The 20,136-nt window shown below is 37.7% G+C and overlaps 1 protein-coding gene across 2 annotated transcripts; it reads right to left on the bottom strand.

Moving 5' to 3' along the window:
- Positions 1-470: 470 nt before the first annotated feature.
- LOC123868872 (scolexin B-like) lies at positions 471-18,666 on the bottom strand. 2 transcript variants are annotated; one of them, XM_045911528.1, is made up of 6 exons: positions 18,529-18,666; positions 10,993-11,155; positions 5,972-6,125; positions 4,080-4,232; positions 2,532-2,669; positions 471-1,792 (listed from the first exon to the last, which is right to left on the bottom strand). In XM_045911528.1, the coding sequence occupies exons 1-6, from the start codon at positions 18,620-18,622 to the stop codon at positions 1,637-1,639; spliced, it is 858 nt and encodes a 285-aa protein (XP_045767484.1). In that variant the 5' UTR covers positions 18,623-18,666; the 3' UTR covers positions 471-1,636. The 2 variants fall into 2 exon arrangements, with proteins under 2 accessions (XP_045767484.1, XP_045767483.1); XM_045911527.1 differs by lacking the exon at positions 18,529-18,666 and adding an exon at positions 14,952-15,184.
- Between the last annotated feature and the right edge of the window lie 1,470 nt (positions 18,667-20,136).

Genomic DNA, 20,136 nt, shown 5'->3' with positions numbered 1-20,136 from the left:
ATATTAACTTATTCCGTGGATAAGTTAGTATAGCGCCCTCTCTGTTACGTAAAGTCAAACAGAGAGCGCTATACTACTCCATTCCTTGGATAAGTTAGTATAGTGCTCTCTCTGTCACGTAAAGTCAAACAGAGAGAGCGCTATACTACTCCATTCCTTGGATAAGTTAGTATAGTGCTCTCTCTGTCACGTAAAGTCAAACAGAGAGAGCGCTATACTACTCCATTCCGCGGATAAGTTAGTATAGTGCTCTCTCTGTAACGTAAAGTCAAACAGAGAGAGCGCTATACTAACTCCATTCCGCGGATAAGTTAGTATAGTGCCCTCTCTGTTACGTAAAGTCAAACAGAGAGCGCTATACTAACTTCATTCCGTGGATGGGATAAAGTAGGTGGTAGGTACACAAAATAGTGATTATTATTCAATCGAGGTATGCAGAAGTAAAACACCAGAAAAGCAATTATATTTACGTATAAAAATGTTTTATTTCAATTTGTCTTAAAAAACTACGTACTTATTACTATAACAATATATATAATAGTATCTAGGTATTATTTATTCAATATCACAACACTATGAATAAATTACAACTATCGGAGAAAATTGGCGGAAAATCTAATCATTTTTTTCATATTTCCATGAAAATTTTAAGAAGAAAAATGATGAACGTAACATTTTTAACTAGGGGAGATTTCTTTTATGAACGAAATTACATATCGTTAGAAGTTTTTAATAAATATTTTATTGGAACAAAGCGCAGTTTCAAATTTTTGTACTTTCTGGTCTCGCGATATATTCAGGAGGTAAAAGAAAGTTGTGGGTTACTTAAATTGTAACGCAAGAATTCTTATTAAGTAAGGTATGTACCTACTTATTCTGGTTGATTTTGCTAAAATGATATTTTCCTAGCGCGTCTACAAGAAATATTTCGTAGACACGTTAAGAAAACTAAAAAATGCGGAACAAATAGATACATAAAGAATTGCTAAGTTGTTTTGTTGCACCATTGTGCATCGGCGTCTTTTAACTTATAAGATTCTAACTAAAGAACGGGAAAGTACAGATTATTGTTCTTTGGTTCATAAATCTCAACTAAGAACTTTTTATCATAGATAAAGTTAGTCAATTAGTTTTACATATTTTTTTCTTAAATTATATGCTATATATTTGTGTGCGACTACCTTCACTTTTAGGTATATTTGTCAAAATCGATATCATTAAAAGCGCCACATTGGTCTGCAGATTGCTTGTCACAGAGCACTAAAATAATTTTAAAGATCACCTACATTTTTGAGTTACATATATACGTCGCGCTTCTTTAGCATTTTACATTAGTAAAAGTAATTATTATATTATTCACATAATGTGTCGTTTTAGTTCTAACACCACGTAAGTCAAAATTAGCAACTTTATCGCAAAATAAATACATAAACTTTCTGTTTCCAGAGGTTTAGGTTGTTATGGACACCTGCAGTTGCTTTAGTTCTTTTAAAATTTATGTTAGACGTTTTCTTGTTTCTGACTGGCCAAACGACACGTCTTCCGATTGTTTAGCAAATAGCAATGGCTTCGAAATGTTAAAACCGCCATAAATGACTTACATGGTGTCAAACTTAAGCAACGGCAAATAACTTATTTATAACTTTGTAACTTGTCTGATCCAGTCGCGTACAGCGGCCACCCTTGAGAAGATAACCCTGGCTCCGGGGCGACAGGTCGTCGCGTCGTCTTCCACCCACGACGCTACTCCTATGACGGCGCCGCGGCTGATCAGTCCACTGCCACTGTCGCCCTGAATCAATAACAAAATATTAAGTATATTATTCAATATGAGGAGATCCGCAGGAGAACCAAGGTCACTGACATAGCCCAAACTATTAGCAAGCTGAAGTGGCAGTGAGAAGGCCATGCCTGTCGTAGAGGCGATAGCTGTTAGAGCCGGAAAGTCCTTGAGTGGAGACCGCGTATAAGCAAGCGTAAATGTAGGGCGCCCTCTTTATACCGTCGGTCTATCGTGACCGATGAAAAAAAAGGCTGGGTGAGCAAGGCTGAGGACCGGGTGTGCTGGCACTCTTTAGGGGAGGGCTATATCCAACAGTGGACGTCCACAGGCTGAGGTTGACTCAATAAGAGTAAACGAAATACTAATTATAGGTACCTACTGATATTATAAATGCGCCTTCGATCACGTCGCAACGGAGTAACGGATCGACATGATTTTTTGCTTGGATAATGGATAGGTAGGTACTCATATTAAGGACCTGGAGAGTGACAGGCTACTTTTGATCCCGGAAAATCAAAGAGATCCCACGGGATTTAAAACCTAAGTCACGCGGACGAGCTCTCGGGCATCAGCTAGTTATGCATATTTTAAAAATAACCCTCTGGTACCCGTACTCTCTGGAGGTATTTTTTTTACCCGTGGTAGGTACCTCCGAGAAATACAATGCTGCTTGTATTCCCTGGAAGGTACCGTCCCTTCGAGTAGTAGGTACATCTCTGCTATGGAAACTGAAAGAGAAAGCACTTACATTGCAGGCAGAGTCAAAACGAGGTGGGCGTCCCTTCGTGCAGATCATGTCTGTTTTGTCAAACTCGATCAGTGAGGCGCACTCGCTATCGTCGAGCACCTCGAGGTCCATGGCGTGCATGTCTTCGCGCATCGTGTCCTGCGGTGAAAAAGATTATTCGAGACCTTAAGGTTGCATGAGATGTTCTAGCTAGTATAATAAATATCTCGGAACCGATAGGGCTTCTCCGGTTATCTGAGTATAACTGGACTTTATATCAATTTATATATTTTATGAAAAATAGCGAGCAAACGAGCTGGTGGGTCACCTGATGTTCAGTGATTACCGCCGCACAGGAACATTTGTAGCACCAAAGAAACCGCCGATGAGTTGCCGGCCTTAGGAATTTGTTGGTGCTCTGAATAACCACATGTTGTAATCTAGTGGGAACACCGCCGATGGGAGTTGATTCTACAGTTTGCATGTGCGTGGAAAAAAGGATCTGGCACAACGAGCGGTCAAAATGCTCCAGGCACCCAGGTGGTGAGGATGAATTTGCTTGCGGTGGCCTGCGGTGGTTTCATTTAAAATCTTCGGGATCAACGCTTAGGCCTTCTCCATATTTTAAGAAATAATTTAGAACTTCTTATCGAACATGTCACGTCATTAACACCAATCGTTAACTAATTTACTACCGTTAGTAGTTGTATTAATGAGCATGACGTCTAACTAGTGATTAGCTTATATTTCGTTGTGACTAACAATGTAGCCATAGATGATTGATTATTGAGATGTGGAACCAACCGACGACGTCCATTGATATTAACGGTCGGCGTATCTGTTGATGTGGTAGCCTTGACTTGATACCGATTAATAAAACCATCGATCAACCGGTTGATAAAACAATCGATCAACCGGTTGATAAAACCATCGATCAATGGTGGATCGGTAGCGCTGGAAGTTGTTGCCTTGGTCGTCAATGGAAAGTGATTCAATAAAATATATCGATGGTTATAATCGGATGGCTGTGGTAGCCCTTCATGTCGAGAAGGCGAATAAATGTCGATTCAAACACCTTGGTCGGGGCCAGGCCAGACCTTAGAGCATGCTTTTGTATGAACTAAATCTTGCTGAACCGGGCACGAACGAGGCATGACAGCGGGTACCGAACTGTTCTATTGACTTGTGTATGACTAGTGCACTCAACACTGCTCGGCCTGGCGGGGCCTCGGTACGGTCTACCGTTGAAATCTATAGACCGCACTTTGACTTGGCTTAGACTTAAGTTTCAGTCAAAACGAGACAGATTTATACCAGCGGTATAACGCTGTTTCGTTTTAACAGTGTATTAAGTTTGAGCAAAGTCTAGGTGCGCTCTACAAATCTCAGCCTCAGATTAGCGCTTGATTGCAATCAGACATGTTGGCAAGTGATGATGCAGCCTGATGCCTATTCATTCTTGACTTGAAGGTCTACCTATATTAAAAGTTACCTAAGGCGAAAACTGATGTCGGGACGGAATGACGTTCTAACGTAAATCGGCCCTATATTCATGTAAAGAATACTGACCCCATGTACTGCTGCGCCGTAGCCTGCATAGCCGACCTCTTCTCCAGCGGGTATCCTGGCGCGGTCGTCCAAACGTGCCGCGACCATCGTCTTGCCGTCCAGAGGCAGAGGCTCCTTCAACTCGGCGAGAAGGAAGTCCCAGTGGGCTCCGACCTAAACACGCAAATATGTCCACTTAACACAGTTAATATTAGGTACATTCAGCTAACTCTAAGTCAAAGCATTTATTAAAAACAGGTCCTACTCGCGTTGTAGGTAGGTATATCTGCCGTCCTAACAAAGAGTGCAATAAGTCGAGTTTTTGGGCAAATTGACTTAAGACCATATCCGTAATCAGGAAAATGAGCTCTATATTTTCGCCTTAGACGTCTTTTTTGTATCTTCAGTAGTTTCGGTTCTGTTGGTTATCAAAACTGCAATATGTAGGTAATATTACGATTTGTAAGTAGCTAATCATAACCGCGAATATCTCGAAAGTAGTCGAAACCTAGTTATTGCTCTCTTCGTTAGGACGGCAGATATACCTAACGTAACGTGTGATACAGAATTAAATTAAATGGGCGGATTCCTTTTAGAAAAACACTGCATCGCGCGTGTCGTTTCCTTTCGAATCTGCGTATAGATTACCTAAAAGTACTCGTATGTAGGTAGGAGTAGTAGTTGTTAGTCTGTCAGTACCATACAAAACATAAAAGTAGGCACCATATGATTTCTATGTACGTCTATGCAAGCCTTGAGCTTCTTGTAGGTGAAAAAAATAGTCAATATTTTACTTAATGTAAAACTTAAAAGGTCAAAGTAGAAGTAGTGTGACCTTTCTCACGTGTTTCAAACAAAAACTCCTTTTATTTGTTCATTAGTTTCTGAGATTACACAGTTTAGTTTACACTAGGAATTTATTTACATATCTTGAATTGTCACACACCTGATAACCTTATTAAATGCTACCTTCAAAATAAGCACTGCGTGGCGCTATAGCGTTGTATGCGCGTAGGCACCTTCAATTAAAAAAAAAAATATTCCGACGAATTGAGAACCTCCTCCTTTTTTGGAAGTCGGTTAAAAAGAACCCTAAGTGTATGTACAATGTTAGGTACAAGATATTTTGTAGCCTTAAGGGTACATATGTATTTTTATGTTGGACTGGAAGAAGAAGGGTTCCGAATAAACTTTAATTTTTTATTTTTATTTGCATGGCAGCCACTTTGAAATTAGCTACCGGAATTAGGAAAAACACCTGTAGTTTGTATATACGCCCTTATACAGTACATATTAAAATAATAGGTATGTCTTTGGCCCCTATGGACTAGGTTTGCAGCCCGCTTGACAATGATTTATTTTTAATTCGATGCGAGTTAATAATTGTTTAGTAAATTACTCCACTTAATTGGGTGAAGGATGATTTAGATAGGTATTTAATCATCTTTATATTAAAGAAACTAAATGCGGGAAAACGCTAAGGATAAGCCCGCATTGCAAAATATCACCGCGCGATTTTTTCCGCAGAATTTTGACATACGGAAACTGTATGAAGACGTTCGCGCGTTTTTCCGCGAATAAATAGTTTCCATATTAATTATGTCTCAAAATTAGTTTTTGATTTATCGTGCAATATGTCGGAAAAATACCCGAGTACGGAACCCTCGGTGCGCGAGTCTGGCTCGCACTTGACTAGTTTTTTAAAGAATTACCTACTTATTCTTATAAATAATAATAAACAAATAAATAAATATTGGTTTATTCGTTGGAAATGGAGTGTGGGTACGAGTAGGTCTTACATTAATTGAGTTCCTTACACATTCTACCAGGCCTTGGCGTGCATATATTAGAGAATCTTATATATGTAATACTAAAATTATTCTGGTATAAATATTAATTGATGAAATATTTACTTGTTTGATGCCGAATGCCTCAGCATTGACCCAGTATGGGCCCACGGTGAATTTAGGGTGGATGACTAGTCGTTTCACGCGGCGCCGTACGCCCGTGTCGTTGTCCGTATTATTGGTGCCGGCGAGCACATCGCGACCACCGGTGAACAGCGTGCTGTAAAAAGACTGATAATTAATATAGGGATGGACAAACGGATGACCGGACGGTTAAAAGACTAGGCGCGCAGGGGTACTGACCGGCTAAAATGGTCAAATAGCCACCTCGATTTATCAAACAAAATTGTACGATATAAATATCACTTGTGTGTACAATCAATAATAAAAGTACAATAATTATATTGCCGTAAGATGAATCGAAGCGGCTACCTATTTGTCATTTAATCGCCAGTGTAACCTAGCCTAACGTTCCTTCTTTTCTTCCTTCCTTTTTGAAAGAAAGAAAGAAAGAAAACTTTTTACTTGTTACTGTACCTAGTGGTTCTACTAAAACTACAATAAAACTAATAAAAATAAACTTAGCCAAGGTAACAATCGTACTAAGGTAAGGTAAGGTGGTAAGATAATGGGTGCATATTATATTGTATGTTGCCAATATAATATATCTACAGGAATCAGGAAAAAGCAATCGTATTTTATATATACGCCCCTTAAAATATTATGTTGGCCTCTATGGCTAGTCCAACATAGGTAATAGTCCATAGTTTAAGGCCCGCTTGACAATCGTTTATACATAATACGATGCGAATTAATCTCGTGAAGTGAATAAGTAGAGAGTTGAAATTTCCACAGAATGTGTATTTCTATTGCCGCTATTATGTACAGCAAATATTAATAAAAATTTCAAAATGCCACCATGAAAATTAAATTTAAAAAAAAAGTGTTAAAGGTATATTTCTTCTATAATGGTATGGTATGGAACCATTCGTGTGTGAGTTGGACTCGCACTCGATTAATTTTAATTACCTAGTTAATTGAAAGACGTGCTTACCTCTTATGTTATTGACTATTGTATTTGTTTTTAGTTTATTATGATGTCGACTAGTATAGGTAAATCTGTACAAAGCCGTTAAATACCTGGTAGACCTTGAAGCTTATGACTCCAGCCGTTTAAAATGTTATAAATTGGTATTTAAATGTTTTGTGCCGGTTGCGGATAAACCCATGATAACACCTGTGTTCTGCGTGTGACTCAATAACTTAGTATTTTTTTTTTTTGTAAAACAAACGTAAAATTTTAAAGGTAGGTAGGAACTAGGAATTGTCTTATCACAAAATCTTCAGGCGTGGTTTAAATATTTAGGTTCCATACCATAGGTGCCATATTTCATAGACCTAATCGGTTTTGCTTATTACTTGGCGGCACTACTGCCAATAGAGTAGGTACCTACTACCTAGTAACGCCTGAAGCCTATCACCAGAACCTAAACTATCCCTACCAATTCAGATATTAAATTATCAGCCCACTGAAACAATTCGTAATAAAACAAATTAAAACTCAATTGCTCTGCCAAAAATGAAAAAGGCCAACTTGGTTAACTATGGCCTAAACTAGGGCTTGAAAATCGGACTATTTTTCAGCGCCGGAGTCGAGTTTTGAGGCTCAGCTTTCTGAGTCCAGAGTTCTGGAGTTTTGAAGCTTCATTAAAAAATTGAATATGATTAAATAATGTGTTTGATTTGAATATTTCCTGCACTTAAATGAAAGTCTGGGCATGAAGTAATGAAAATAAAAAATAAAAATTTCTTTAACACCTAGTAAAATTAATTAGTAAGATTATTTATATATTTTTAAATTAGGTTTTCCATTGGATAAATTGGATCAGTTTTACCCTATTTCATATGCACAATTTATGAAGACTTTGTACTACATATAAACCGCTGAAAAACCCTCGACTTTCTTCTGAAAATATGAAAATAGAGACTCCGGTCATTTTCACGATAACTCCGGACAAACGAACCTGTAATCCTTCGAAGCTCCGGAGTTACACCGAAACCGGAATTCCGGAGCTCAAGCCCTAGCCTAAATCACCTGAGAGGAGACCCGCGCTCAGCAGTAGGTCGGCGAAGGAGTTAATTATGATGAAGATGATGTAACATACAATTGTGGGTATGTCGTAGTGAACTCGTCTCAAAGTGTAACAATTTGATTTGATATAATATAAGAGTGATAAAATTCGGTTCCGGTTGGCAGCAGGTTGCTACACGGCCGAATTGATTTGGTGAATACGCGGTAGGTAATTTGACTACTGAACTGTGAACATTTTGAAATATTAATCAAATAGGCAGGGTATTACACTGGTATTACAAATGCAATCCAAACCTTTGTTGCACAGGCTGATAATAGATATAGGTATTAAAGGTACCTTGATATACCTATCTACTTAGATTTCATTTTGTGGATTCTAAAGCTAACTATAGACAGAGACATAGGTATTGTATTGTGGCTAAATGCTGTTGTACACGGCCTCTGAACTAAACCAAAGGATAGGTATAAATATATTGATATCCCTTTCACAATGCTCCCTGCGGAAAAAGATAGCAGCAGAGTTAGGCCTGGCATATTATAGTTAAGACTTAGAGTTTGTGTGCAACAGAATTGGCCGCATATTTGTTTATGTCCAACCCGCGCCTTTACCATACAAACGTATAATATGATTATATTCATTCTTTTTAGGTTATTTATTGTTGTTTATATAAATTAAGCCATAGTATATCGATTTATCACCCATTTTATTTGATAGGAACGTAATTGCTGTGCAAAGTTTCTCGATTAGGTACTTATACCTAAGTTTCTGCGAGAAGTGAGATTTTAAAATAGATAGTTATTTCCCGCGACTTCGTCCGTGTCATATAATATATATATATACATTATACATAAGTATATAATTTATAGTCTAAAGCACTCGAGGATAATGTAGCTATCTATCAGTGAAAGAATTTTTAGAATTGGATCATTACTTCCGGGTATTACCTTCTATATCCAAGCTTACAAACATTTTTAATACTATGTATTTTAGTATGATTTTAATATTATGTAGGTTCGTCTACTTGATTTTATATTATTTTTCTTTATTAAGGAACAAACACTTTACAAAACACCGCATTTAATTCGCATTCCATTAATAATGATAAATATAATCAGTTAGATGAAGCGGTTACCTAACCTATACCTAGGGTTGGCGGTAAGTGGTAACCCTATTCTAACAGTGATCGGTTAGTTATGAATAAATAATTAATTCCGGCTAAGTAGATGAAATTGCCGTGTAAACGCTCTACATGCATTAGGCATGCCCATAATAATAAGTAAATATAATTAACTAGCTGATGCCCGCGATTTCCTTCGCGTGGATGTAGGTTTTTTTAAAATTCCCGTGGCAACTCTTTGATATTACGGGATCAAAAGTAGCCTATGTGCTAATCCAGGGTATAATCTATTTCCATTCTAAATTTCAGCCCAATCCGTCCAGTAGTTTTAGCGTAAAGGAGTAACAAACATACACACACACACACACACACACACACATACAAACTTTCTCCTTTATAATATTAGTGTGATAAGTATAGATTGTCTAATAGTCTCAAGGCAATAAGCGAATATAAATAGTGCAAAGATGTACTAAGGAGCGAGAATTCCCAAGAAATTGAAGTTCTCATGCACTCAAAGGCCAATGAGCATTCTACACATGGGACCAATTTCCTGCCCAATTGACAAGAAGAAATACCTAGGATAAATAAAGTTGACATGGATATTAGTCCTGATTTGTGGTTCTGATATTATGCCATCCAAATGAAGGATGTCCTTGGTAGTGCCTGTTAACTTCTCTTACAACTTTGTAAAAATGCTACCAAAATTATTTCGGTTATATGGGTTCTAAACAACAATGACAGCCTGGTAGTTAAGACGTCGCTTTTTATTCGGGAGGTCAGGATTTCGATCGGGCACGCACCTCTAACTTTTTGGAAACATCGTGTGGAAACCTGCATGCCTGAGAGTATCCGTACTGTTCTCAGCGTTTTAAAACCCTGCAGGATTTTGCTTAGCTTGATTGGCTTTGTCTTCTTCAAAACTTTTAAAACTTTTGAGGAAGTCATAGGTTAATATTATTGATAAAAAAGTTGGCTGAACCGTTCTAGGGAGCGCCGCCCGTGCCCCGTTGGCCGCAAACTTAATAATTTCTTCCAATCATACGCTCCCAATCATTTAGTAAGTAGAACAGGAAGTTGGTCTTGTGTGTAGTGTCACTGTAGTCTTAAAGGCAATTATAAAAATAGTTATTAGTGAGTTGAGCCGATCGTATTAATTGCTTTGGCATTAAGGAAAACCCGTATGTTTATGTATACAAGCAATGTATGATGTATTCACGGGCAGGCTATCGCGGGTAGACTATGAATTATTACGAGTAAACCGCAGTAAGTAAACAACTTTACAGCAGGGCCATAGACTTGTGGCATAAGCGATCATGAACAACTTCATATTTGTGTCTATGCATTTACTTTTTGGCTAAAAATATTGTGACCTTACTTAGCCGACCTAATTTCGACCACACACTTAACCCACAGAAATTCACCATGTGCGCAGGAGATTTTATAGGGCGCATGTGTGCGCAACACACTTATTCACTCTCATCCCCTTACTCTCATACTCTGATGGGACGGTAAATTCAACACGATCGGAGAGAGAGCAGGCACTAGACCAACGGCTTTAAGTGCCCTCCGAGTTGCGGGGGTGACACATCGCTTATTTACTTTTTTGCTTAGAAAATGCAATAAGTTCCGAACTTAGAGCTAGTACTGAGAATTTCTTGACAGAAAACCCCAATGCTTAATTGATTAATGACCAGTGACGAAAAGTCGAAGAATTAATCTGATTTTATAGCTGGTTGGTGGACGGAACCCGTCCACGTTGGTAAGAGATGTTTCGTAACTGTTTTTGGCCTGGCCCGGGAATTGAACCAGGATCTCATCAGCCGCAGTCGAACATGCTAATCGCTAGACCAACGTGGCGGTAAGGAGGTACTAACCAGTGTGCAGCGGTGAGGATCCACGTGGGACTGATGATGGTGCCCCCACAGGTCCTCCCGAACAGCACCGCCGAAGGGTACCGCTCGTTGATCGGCGGTGGTTCTGGTTGAGGGTTGACATCTTTGACCAACGGCCGCTCGCTATCAGCCAAATTATTCACATCTGTAACCACGAAGAAGCAATATTTGTAATGGCGTAAACAAGATGACAGTGATGTGGCGTCAAGATATTATAAAACTCCAGATAGGCAAGCATTCATCATCATGATGAACCCATCGCCGGCTCACCACTAAGCACGGGTCTCATCTTACAATGAGAAGGGTCTAACCATAGTCTACCAGGCTGGCGAAGTGTGAATTGGTAGACATACACCTCTGTGCATTATGGTGGTGGCTTGCAGGTTCCTCACGATGTTTTTCTTCACATTTAAAGAAAGAGATATTTTATTGCTTAACGCATATAATTATAACTTCTGATATATAGGGGTCTGAGACCTCTAACCTACCGACTGCGAGGCCATCGTCTTTACCACTAGCTATTACCGCTTTATATTACAATACAGTTACATTTGAAGAAGACAAATTCGTACGCATAATATGTACGTAGGTAACACGCATGCACGTAGCGACAGACTAACAGATTGGTCCTGGCACAGTGTTTGTGCACCTTTGGGTAATATGACACTACAACGCTTCAAAATATGACGGCTGGTTACCCAGTAACCTATAACAAATATAGAAGTTGTGTGGCGTGTCGTACGATACAATATTTATTATATACAATCGCTGTGTAATGGATTTCCTTCCGTGGTTTGACCAGGGTTTTTATCGTTTATGTTTTACCAATGTAAAAATGATACTTGTACCTAGGTATTGGCATTACGTATGATTTAGACCTGCGTGATCCGTTTGAATAGATAAATATAAATAAGTGCCTATATTATCGATTTAATTCGCTTTTTGCCGGTCATCATACCGGTTTGACAACAAAAACGATACGTCCATGCCTTTGGCCTTTACTTACTTGTGTTTTGATCACAATTTTGATAATTTAGACAGGTCCTAAAAACCGGTTCTAGTAAAGGCCAAGAGTTGTACGATGTATACGAATTTCTTTAAATAAACGTTAAAATAACGGTAAAACAGCTTAGACCATCAATGGCTGAGTAGATTTAAGGGGGCTGAATAACATATAAAGTAAATAATAAAAGTACAGGGTACATCGGACTGCGAAAAACTATAACGAGGAAAATTAAATTATAATTATAATATTATAGGAACTTACTTGTAGTTGCATATTATTAAAATAAGTTATTATATTTTATCGGCGCTCAAGAAATAACCTACTGCAGGTTGCGGTCAAACTTTATACCTACTTACTTAAGTAAAGCGATAAACTATACCTAACCGTATCAACTATCAAGTGACTGAGAAATGAAACACTTCAGACACATTATGGAAAACTCTCAGGTATGCTGATTTCCTGACTATGTTTTCTTATACGAAAACATACCGGCACGCATTAATGAGTCCTAGATTTTTATGAAAAAAATCATTGCTCTAGAGACATTATCCACGAAGGAAACAGCAGAATACGTTTGTATGGAGAAAAGCCCACTATCGTTTGCTCTTAAAGTAAATAGTACTTAATTACTTAAAACGCACATAACTCCGAAACTTAACTTAACTTAGATCGAACCTCTGACCTCCTAAACAGAATCACTGCTTTAGGCGCCGCGCCGCAGTAGGTGTACAAATATATATTATTCAACGGACTTCCTACACGTTGAACAATCATGACTAATCAGCTGAGACAAAGAACCTCAATGCATTCCCATCTGTGAGACATCTACACAACATATATACGTATTTATGTATAGCTATGTGATAAAAATATGCCGGTCAGGGTGTCGCATGTTAGCTTCTGCATAACAATCAGGTTACGCCTTTTACCCGACTGCGGCAAAGCCAAAAGGAAGGGTAATGATTTTAGCTGTCTATGTATGTATGTGTGTATGTATGTTTGTATCCAGATTCTGTGTGTTCCATTTAGCGCCTAAACTACTGGACCGATTTTGATGAATGAGGGTCAATTGATTCGTTGTAAAGGCCCGGGTGACATAGGCTATATTTTATACAAAAAAAAAAATGACCTAGCGGATGTAACATTAAACAAAGTATATTATTGGGGACCCCCAAAAATATTTTTTTGCTATTGTATCGAGTGGGGTGTTAAATGAATGAGGAGAAAATACTGAATTCATGGGTATAAATGTACCACAACATTAAAATACTCCAAAGTCAGAGAAACACTTTTACTCTAATATTTCAGTGTTATTAAGACGATCGCAGTCGGGTTTAGTTTTCAAATTTATCTTGTTGCAAGAACATTGATGTAGGAGGGATCTACCTTTTATGACTTTGAAACCTAGGTTTTAGACATGGGTCATAATATTGTAATTAATTTAATTATTGATGTTATTGAGGACACGTGTACGGACTCGATATACATATGTATTTATTATTCTTCATATGCCAGCCATGCCAGCTTTATTTTCCTTATACAACATAGTATGATATTATAATGTATGCTGTAGGTACTGTATGATATAATTATAGACGTCTTTAAAGCGTCTTGAATATAAAATATCCGTATGGACCACACCGCGGCATTCAATGGCGACAGAATTAAAAAAATATGATCTGCTTTTTATAAATCTATTGCATGGCCGTAGCCAGGAATTGATCTGGAGGGAAAAAACGTTTTTATGTAAATACCTACCTAGTTTATTTACCAATGGCCTCAGTTTTATTATTTCTGATGACATTTTCAACTTACTACCTTTTCAAAGATGTTTCTTTAGCTCATTTACCTTGGACGAAAAGTTATTAACATATATATGCATTTGATTTTTACGATATTTGTCTTGTGAGTTGTGACAGCATAATATATTATATTTTGTAATTAATGTGCTGATTTAAGTATAAAAAATCATATTGATGGGATGCATTAGTTTAGGATTTATCTTATTTAAAACTAGCCGATACCCGCGACTTCGCCCGCGTGGATTTAGAATTTTCGAAATCCCGTGGGAACTCTTTGATTTTCCGGGATAAAAAGTAGCCTATGTGCTAATCCAGGATATTATCTATCTCCATTCCAAATTTCAGCCAAATCCGTCCAGTAGTTTTTGCGTGAAGGAGTAACAAACATACACACACACACACACACACACACACACACACACACACACACACACACACATACAAACTTTCGCCTTTATAATATTATAGTGTGAAGTGTGATGTGATTAATATTGGCTGTCAAGTGTATTGCCGAAAAAGTGAAAACTTATAACCATGAAATAACAGTGGCTTTTTTTGGATTTTCAAATTAACTCTAGTATCACTAAATAAATCGTAAATTAAAACCACAAATATTACTTTAGTTTTTCCATCTAGATCGCACTCCGATTATCATTAGAATGTCGGTGATGCGACCTTAAAATTTTTAGTTTTCACCATCCCGAAATTTTGTTTTCACCAATTCCATTCAAAAATACCATCCAGCACTTATTAAAGTACCTACCTGTCTGGTTAAGCCATAGGTACTTAGTCATGCCTACTTAGTTAAAATTATTGTTTAACAAACCATAAAATGCACTATAAATTCACACCAATTATACTTACTTTCAGTGATTTATTTAGTCCGTGTCATATAATTTTAAAGCCTTCTGACATCTAACTTAAACTTACATTATATTATACACACATTTAATAAATGTTATGTACGAAACATAAAGTAAAATCTAGTAAATGAAATCACTGTTTTTTATCATTTTGTATATCTACCTATCTTGATTCACTTCATTGTTTATATACTCGTACATGCAAGTTTGATATAAAACCAGTGCACTTGAAAGTTTTTTAACCGACTTCCTTACTTTATAATAACTTACTGTGCCTTAAGTTCACTGCACCAAACGCTGCAAAGTTAATGTTTTGATCTAGCGGTTGTATTTGATTAGATCTATGTCGAACACCGGCGGCGTTAGCGGTACATAGGAACGCATATATAACGCACGCGAACACTTTTAAAGACATGTTAATTTTCCTTGTAATATTAATATTGGTACCGTGACCTCCGAGACACTAGTATCAACTGCGACGCGCGCGTAAATGCTGCTTGCATTTATACCTACAAATTATTATACTTAACGCTGACGCGGAAAAGAGCGCGCACTTAATCAAAAGTTACAGTTACATATAACTTTTTAAGCTTCATTATAATGCGGTCCTGGGTTCGATTCCAGCTCGAGGAATTTGGAAATCTATGTTTTCTAAATAAGTGATCTCGTCTGGTAGCAGGAGGCTTCGGAAGGGTGGGCTTACTCTAATTAATATCACAAGCTTTCAAGTTAATTCGCCTCTAATTATAGACTGCGTCTAGAGAATTGCATCTACAGTACTTTAAACCTGCTACCGCAGTTCCCACTGAATGCCTCAAATATATCTAAAATCATTTATTTGAGAGTCTAATACTCACTTTTGTAATTAAAAAAAACCTTATCAAAATTTTTGTAATTTTGAATCGAAATGGGTAACAGACACGATAAATGCTGGATAGTAGCAGGCAAGTCGGTTACTTAGCGGAAATACATGATGTGGCACAACGTTAATGCGATATGCACCGTCTGCCCTTCCACTACTAAAGAAGCAGCAAGTAATAAACCACCAACACGCAACACCACACAGAACACACTCAACGTACATAATATACTTGACTCCTTCACTGGACGGGGCATCCTCAAGAGATGTAGGCTTCACAATGCACAATTTCAAAGTTGCATAGAGACATGACAAAACACACACACACACACACACGTACACACAAACACAACCTCTTACCCCAAACACATATAAAGTCTTCGTTCCGTTGCGGGTAAAAATAAGGGCATCCACCGAACACATCCCGGTAACATTCTAGGACGAAGAAGATTATAGTTAGGGACCAGTTTGAACATTTATAAATATAGTATTCCCTCCCTCTCTCTCTACTACGTATTCTTCATTCTTGTGGGTTGAGGCCCCATTCTCTTGATCATATAATGTAAGAATTTTCTTGAGATAGTAATGCGTTGGGGTTCCAGGTCCATACAACTTTTAACTAAGAATCCTGTATCAACGCTTAGGTTTTTAACGATATCAGATGTTAGTGATAATAATCGGGACCGATGGTCCGAGGCACAGAGAGAACGAAAAAGCCAAAGTAGGACCTCTGGTCTCCCATCCAGTTACCGACTTGGTTCAACGTTGCTTGACAATCACAATCGACTCATATAATGCGCTGTCACAACTAGGCCAGTGACCAAGCCATCTAATACAGTACAAATTTTCTCTAAAGAATTTCCAAGGACCGCCAAAGACGACGGAGAAGGTCCAAGGAAACGTCATAGCCCGTCGAACGGGTTTTAGTTAGTAACGGCTTTTTAACTTTAAATGAACAGAGGAAAAATATACCTATTCTATTGTAATTGTTTTACACCGTAACCAATGAAAATGACCGCAACAAAAGCCCAGTTTCCTAATAGGAGGTTAAAGTACGTAACGGTTACTGTTAAACTTTGAACACCAAAAAAAATGCGAAGTGGGTTGCGCAACTCAGTATCCATACCTCCATGATTAAGGTTATGGTCCAAAGTTAACAAAGCCTAACTTGTGAAAAGTCAATAAAAAAAAAATGCCTTGTAGTTTAACAGTAACTTAACTAACTATAAACGCCTAATATGCATATCCTAGAAGTCAAGTATGCATTGTAATTGTAAATCGGCATCACTAGGCGACACACCGGAAAATCACTACTGATACGGGCATAGAGGGTGTTATTGTGGAAGATCTGTGTACTATGAAGTAGAAACGTGGCCACTAACAGTAAGCCGTTGGGCTCTATGAGGGATAAAATCCAGAACGAGGAAATTCTTGGTAGAACAGAAGTGACCGACATAGCCCAAAGAATCCGCAGATTCAGACAACGTCAGCTCCGTGGAGCTGACGTTGGTCAGCTCCGTGCTCTGATGTAATTAAAAGACGGCCGATGGAGCAAACGTGTTCTAGAGTTCTAGACCTGAAAAAGGTAGCGGGAAGCGGGTGAATGACAAAGGCCACAGATGAAGGCGGAGGGCCGAGTTTGGTGACGCGCAATCGAAAATTTTATGGTAGTTAAACCTTTTTAATTCAAAGTTCTCAATTTCTCAGAATCTTTTTTAGGTTTTTTGTTAGGATCAAGGCTATTCAAATAAGGAATAGCGGCCAAATTTTCAATTTAACATTAAAAAAACTCCAAAAATATGAGTATGACCCGTTGAAACTGGATGGATGAACCTAATTTTTCCGGTAAGGACGTTTTATCCTAGGAATACACTGACAAATCACACTATATATACATAGAATTCTAGATTTCAACAAGTGCTAATTTTTAACTTGCGCTTGTTACCTAAAGGTAACTTAAGCAGGTAACAGAATACTTATTTGCGATATTTTATATTGCACCACAATGAATATCATGATGTGTCAGGTGGAAAGGTTGTGAGAATGGAAAAGTTTAATTACTTATACCGATATTATACTTGTTTACTTATTTTGTTTAATCGAATAAGTCTATCTATTAAATTTATCTTTTTGTAATTTAGATTGACGGTATCTACGCGTAGTTTAATTTATTAATTAATTCAATGTATAACTACAACTATAAGTTCTTTATTTCTAAATATTATAATGTTTACGCAATTTCAATTTCATATTAGATTTTCACAGTAGATTTTCCTTAGATCTTTCCATAATTTACAAAAGCTGACCGGTAACTTGCGTTATATTATGGTAGGCTTGTGACGCCATCATTCCAGTTTGTTGTGTAAAAACCACGTGCAATGGACACGCGACCACGTTCAATGCGTCATCAGCACCACTCTTCATCTTACATGGAATTCAGAAGACCTACCACAATAGTCGAACGAAGCTAGGGACTAATTTTGCCCATTGCCAGTACTTAAAAATACAAAAACCGGAATCGGCGCTACATTAGGCCGGGGCCTTACAAGGCGAACATATCTGTTTTTACTAGCTATTAACATCCAGACGTACCTACCTACTTTTTTAAAGCAGACTTACGATATTAAAGCTGATTCCGAAAACAGACCTTAAAGCTCAAAAGTCATACTCATAAATAAACATTCGATCCTGTTATTTCATCATCATTATTATCATAATCTGAACCCGTCGGTGGCATAGGTAGGTAGGTACCATACAGCAGGGGTCTCCTCTCAGAATGCGAAGAGTTTAGGCCATAACGCTGGTCAAATGCGGATTGGCAGACTTCACACATCTTTGAGAGCATTATGAAGAATCCACAGGTATGCCAGGTTTCCTTAGATATTTTTCGTCACCATTAAATCAAGAGATATTTAATTGCTTAAAACACATCTTAAAACGCACGTAAGTCCGATAATTAGGTAATCTTTAAACTATAACATTACTTACTGTTTCCACTTTTGTCCGAGTCTGCGGTAGGATGCGCGGAAGTGGCCGCGACCAGCACGGCCACCGCAAGCAAGGAAACTCTCAAGGCACACATCGTTGTATCTTAGTGATAAACTCAACACTAACACAGTGATTGGTTATGCTGCGACCATTTATACGACCGGTTAATGCGTATAAAAAGTCAAGCGCGAACTGCAGGTAGAATCGATCAATCATTGAATATTTTAATCGATCTTTATTGAGAATCGGCGTGAGGGCGACTCAGACACGTCTCTACACTCTTCTATAGATCCAGGATGGCCAGACCAGGCTCACTTGGTCACGTGAACTAAGTATATATGCCTACCTGCGTCGCGTCCCTTCGACGTTGTCACCTTAATTCTATCACTTATGACAGAGAGAGAGTGATAAGAGATAAGAATTAAACAGAGAAGCGTTTTTAAACTTTAGGCAGCAGTGCTGTGTAAGACTGCTTAGCACTTTATGCCATCGTAAAAAGAGCGCTATTTAAAATGTTGGATAGAAGATAGAAATAATGGGTTTTACGGTAAATTTTGACTTTTATATCGGTATCGGAAAGTGGTTTGGGTTTGCTGGAAATATGTAGTTACATAACCAAAAATGCAAAAGAAAATCAGGTAATTGTTAAGTTACGATTAAACTTAAAATTAAATTGAACGATAATTGAAATTGAGGACCTCTCCCTTTTTTTAAATCGGTTACCAAATAGTGTGTAGGTATTAGCGTTTTCAAAAAACCAATTATTGGGTGCGGAATTCTAACAACATATATTTTTGTTTATCAACTAAGTATGAGGTTAAAACGAGCGCACGATAAGATAGCGAGAGCGATTTTACCAATATACTTAATTCCTGAACGTTTAAATATGGCGGCTCAGTATTACTTACATAATATTTTTAGGTAATATTTTCAGCTTGTTTGTTTTCCTCATAAGCTTGTTATAAGGATAACTGCTACATAGATGATAAATGCTAACTCCTTATTGAAAAAACCCGGACAAGTAGAAATTTTTCATCTTTTTATTCTGTAATATAAAAATTCTGTATTAATAAAAACTCTGCCGTGAAACAATATCTAACGTTATTATAAACAAATCAATTTTTTTACCAAATATTTATAAAAATACAAAGATATACTTACAGAATTTTAAAAGTGTGGACAGGGAAGCACTTATTCTAAGAGATCTCCAGTGACCCTTGCTAGTGGGAGAAGTTGTAAAGAAGAAGTCATTCTTGCTGTTGAGTTAATTTTTTAATTTAAATAAAGTTCTTAGGTTGTCCCCGTATAGTTAATTATGTAGTAGGTATACCCAAGGGCTCGATGGTGGCAATAATTTTCATGTTAATTACAACTATGTACCTAATTATTATCTGTAAATGTGACAGTTTTTGAGGCTTTTCTTTGATTTACTCCAGCTCTAAATAGGCATAATGAGAAAGTAAACTGTCAAAAAACCTCGTTCATATTGCCACTTCAGCTTCACAACTAGTAGAGCTATGTCGGTTACTTTGGTTCTCCTACGGATCTGCTCATTTCAGATTTGATTACGTAGAGTAGTAATTAAAAGTACCTACTTACCTACACACA

The sequence above is a fragment of the Maniola jurtina genome, chromosome 10, assembly GCF_905333055.1.
Source record: "Maniola jurtina chromosome 10, ilManJurt1.1, whole genome shotgun sequence".
Taxonomy (NCBI): Eukaryota; Metazoa; Arthropoda; class Insecta; order Lepidoptera; family Nymphalidae; genus Maniola; species Maniola jurtina.
Note: the sequence above shows the minus strand (reverse complement) of the source record. Positions and strands in the feature narration are given on the sequence as shown.

What these genes read in the sequence shown, in the direction of transcription:
- LOC123868872 (XM_045911527.1), bottom strand. Translation starts at nt 15,096, where the DNA reads ATGTCTTTAAAAGTGTTCGCGTGCGTTATATATGCGTTCCTATGTACC. An exon ending in ATCCTCACCGCTGCACACTG is followed by an intron (nt 6,126 to 10,992) that starts GTTAGTACCTCC and finishes GTCTTTTTACAG; the next exon opens with CACGCTGTTCACCGGTGGTC. An exon ending in ACGGCGCAGCAGTACATGGG is followed by an intron (nt 2,670 to 4,079) that starts GTCAGTATTCTT and finishes TTTTCACCGCAG; the next exon opens with GACACGATGCGCGAAGACAT.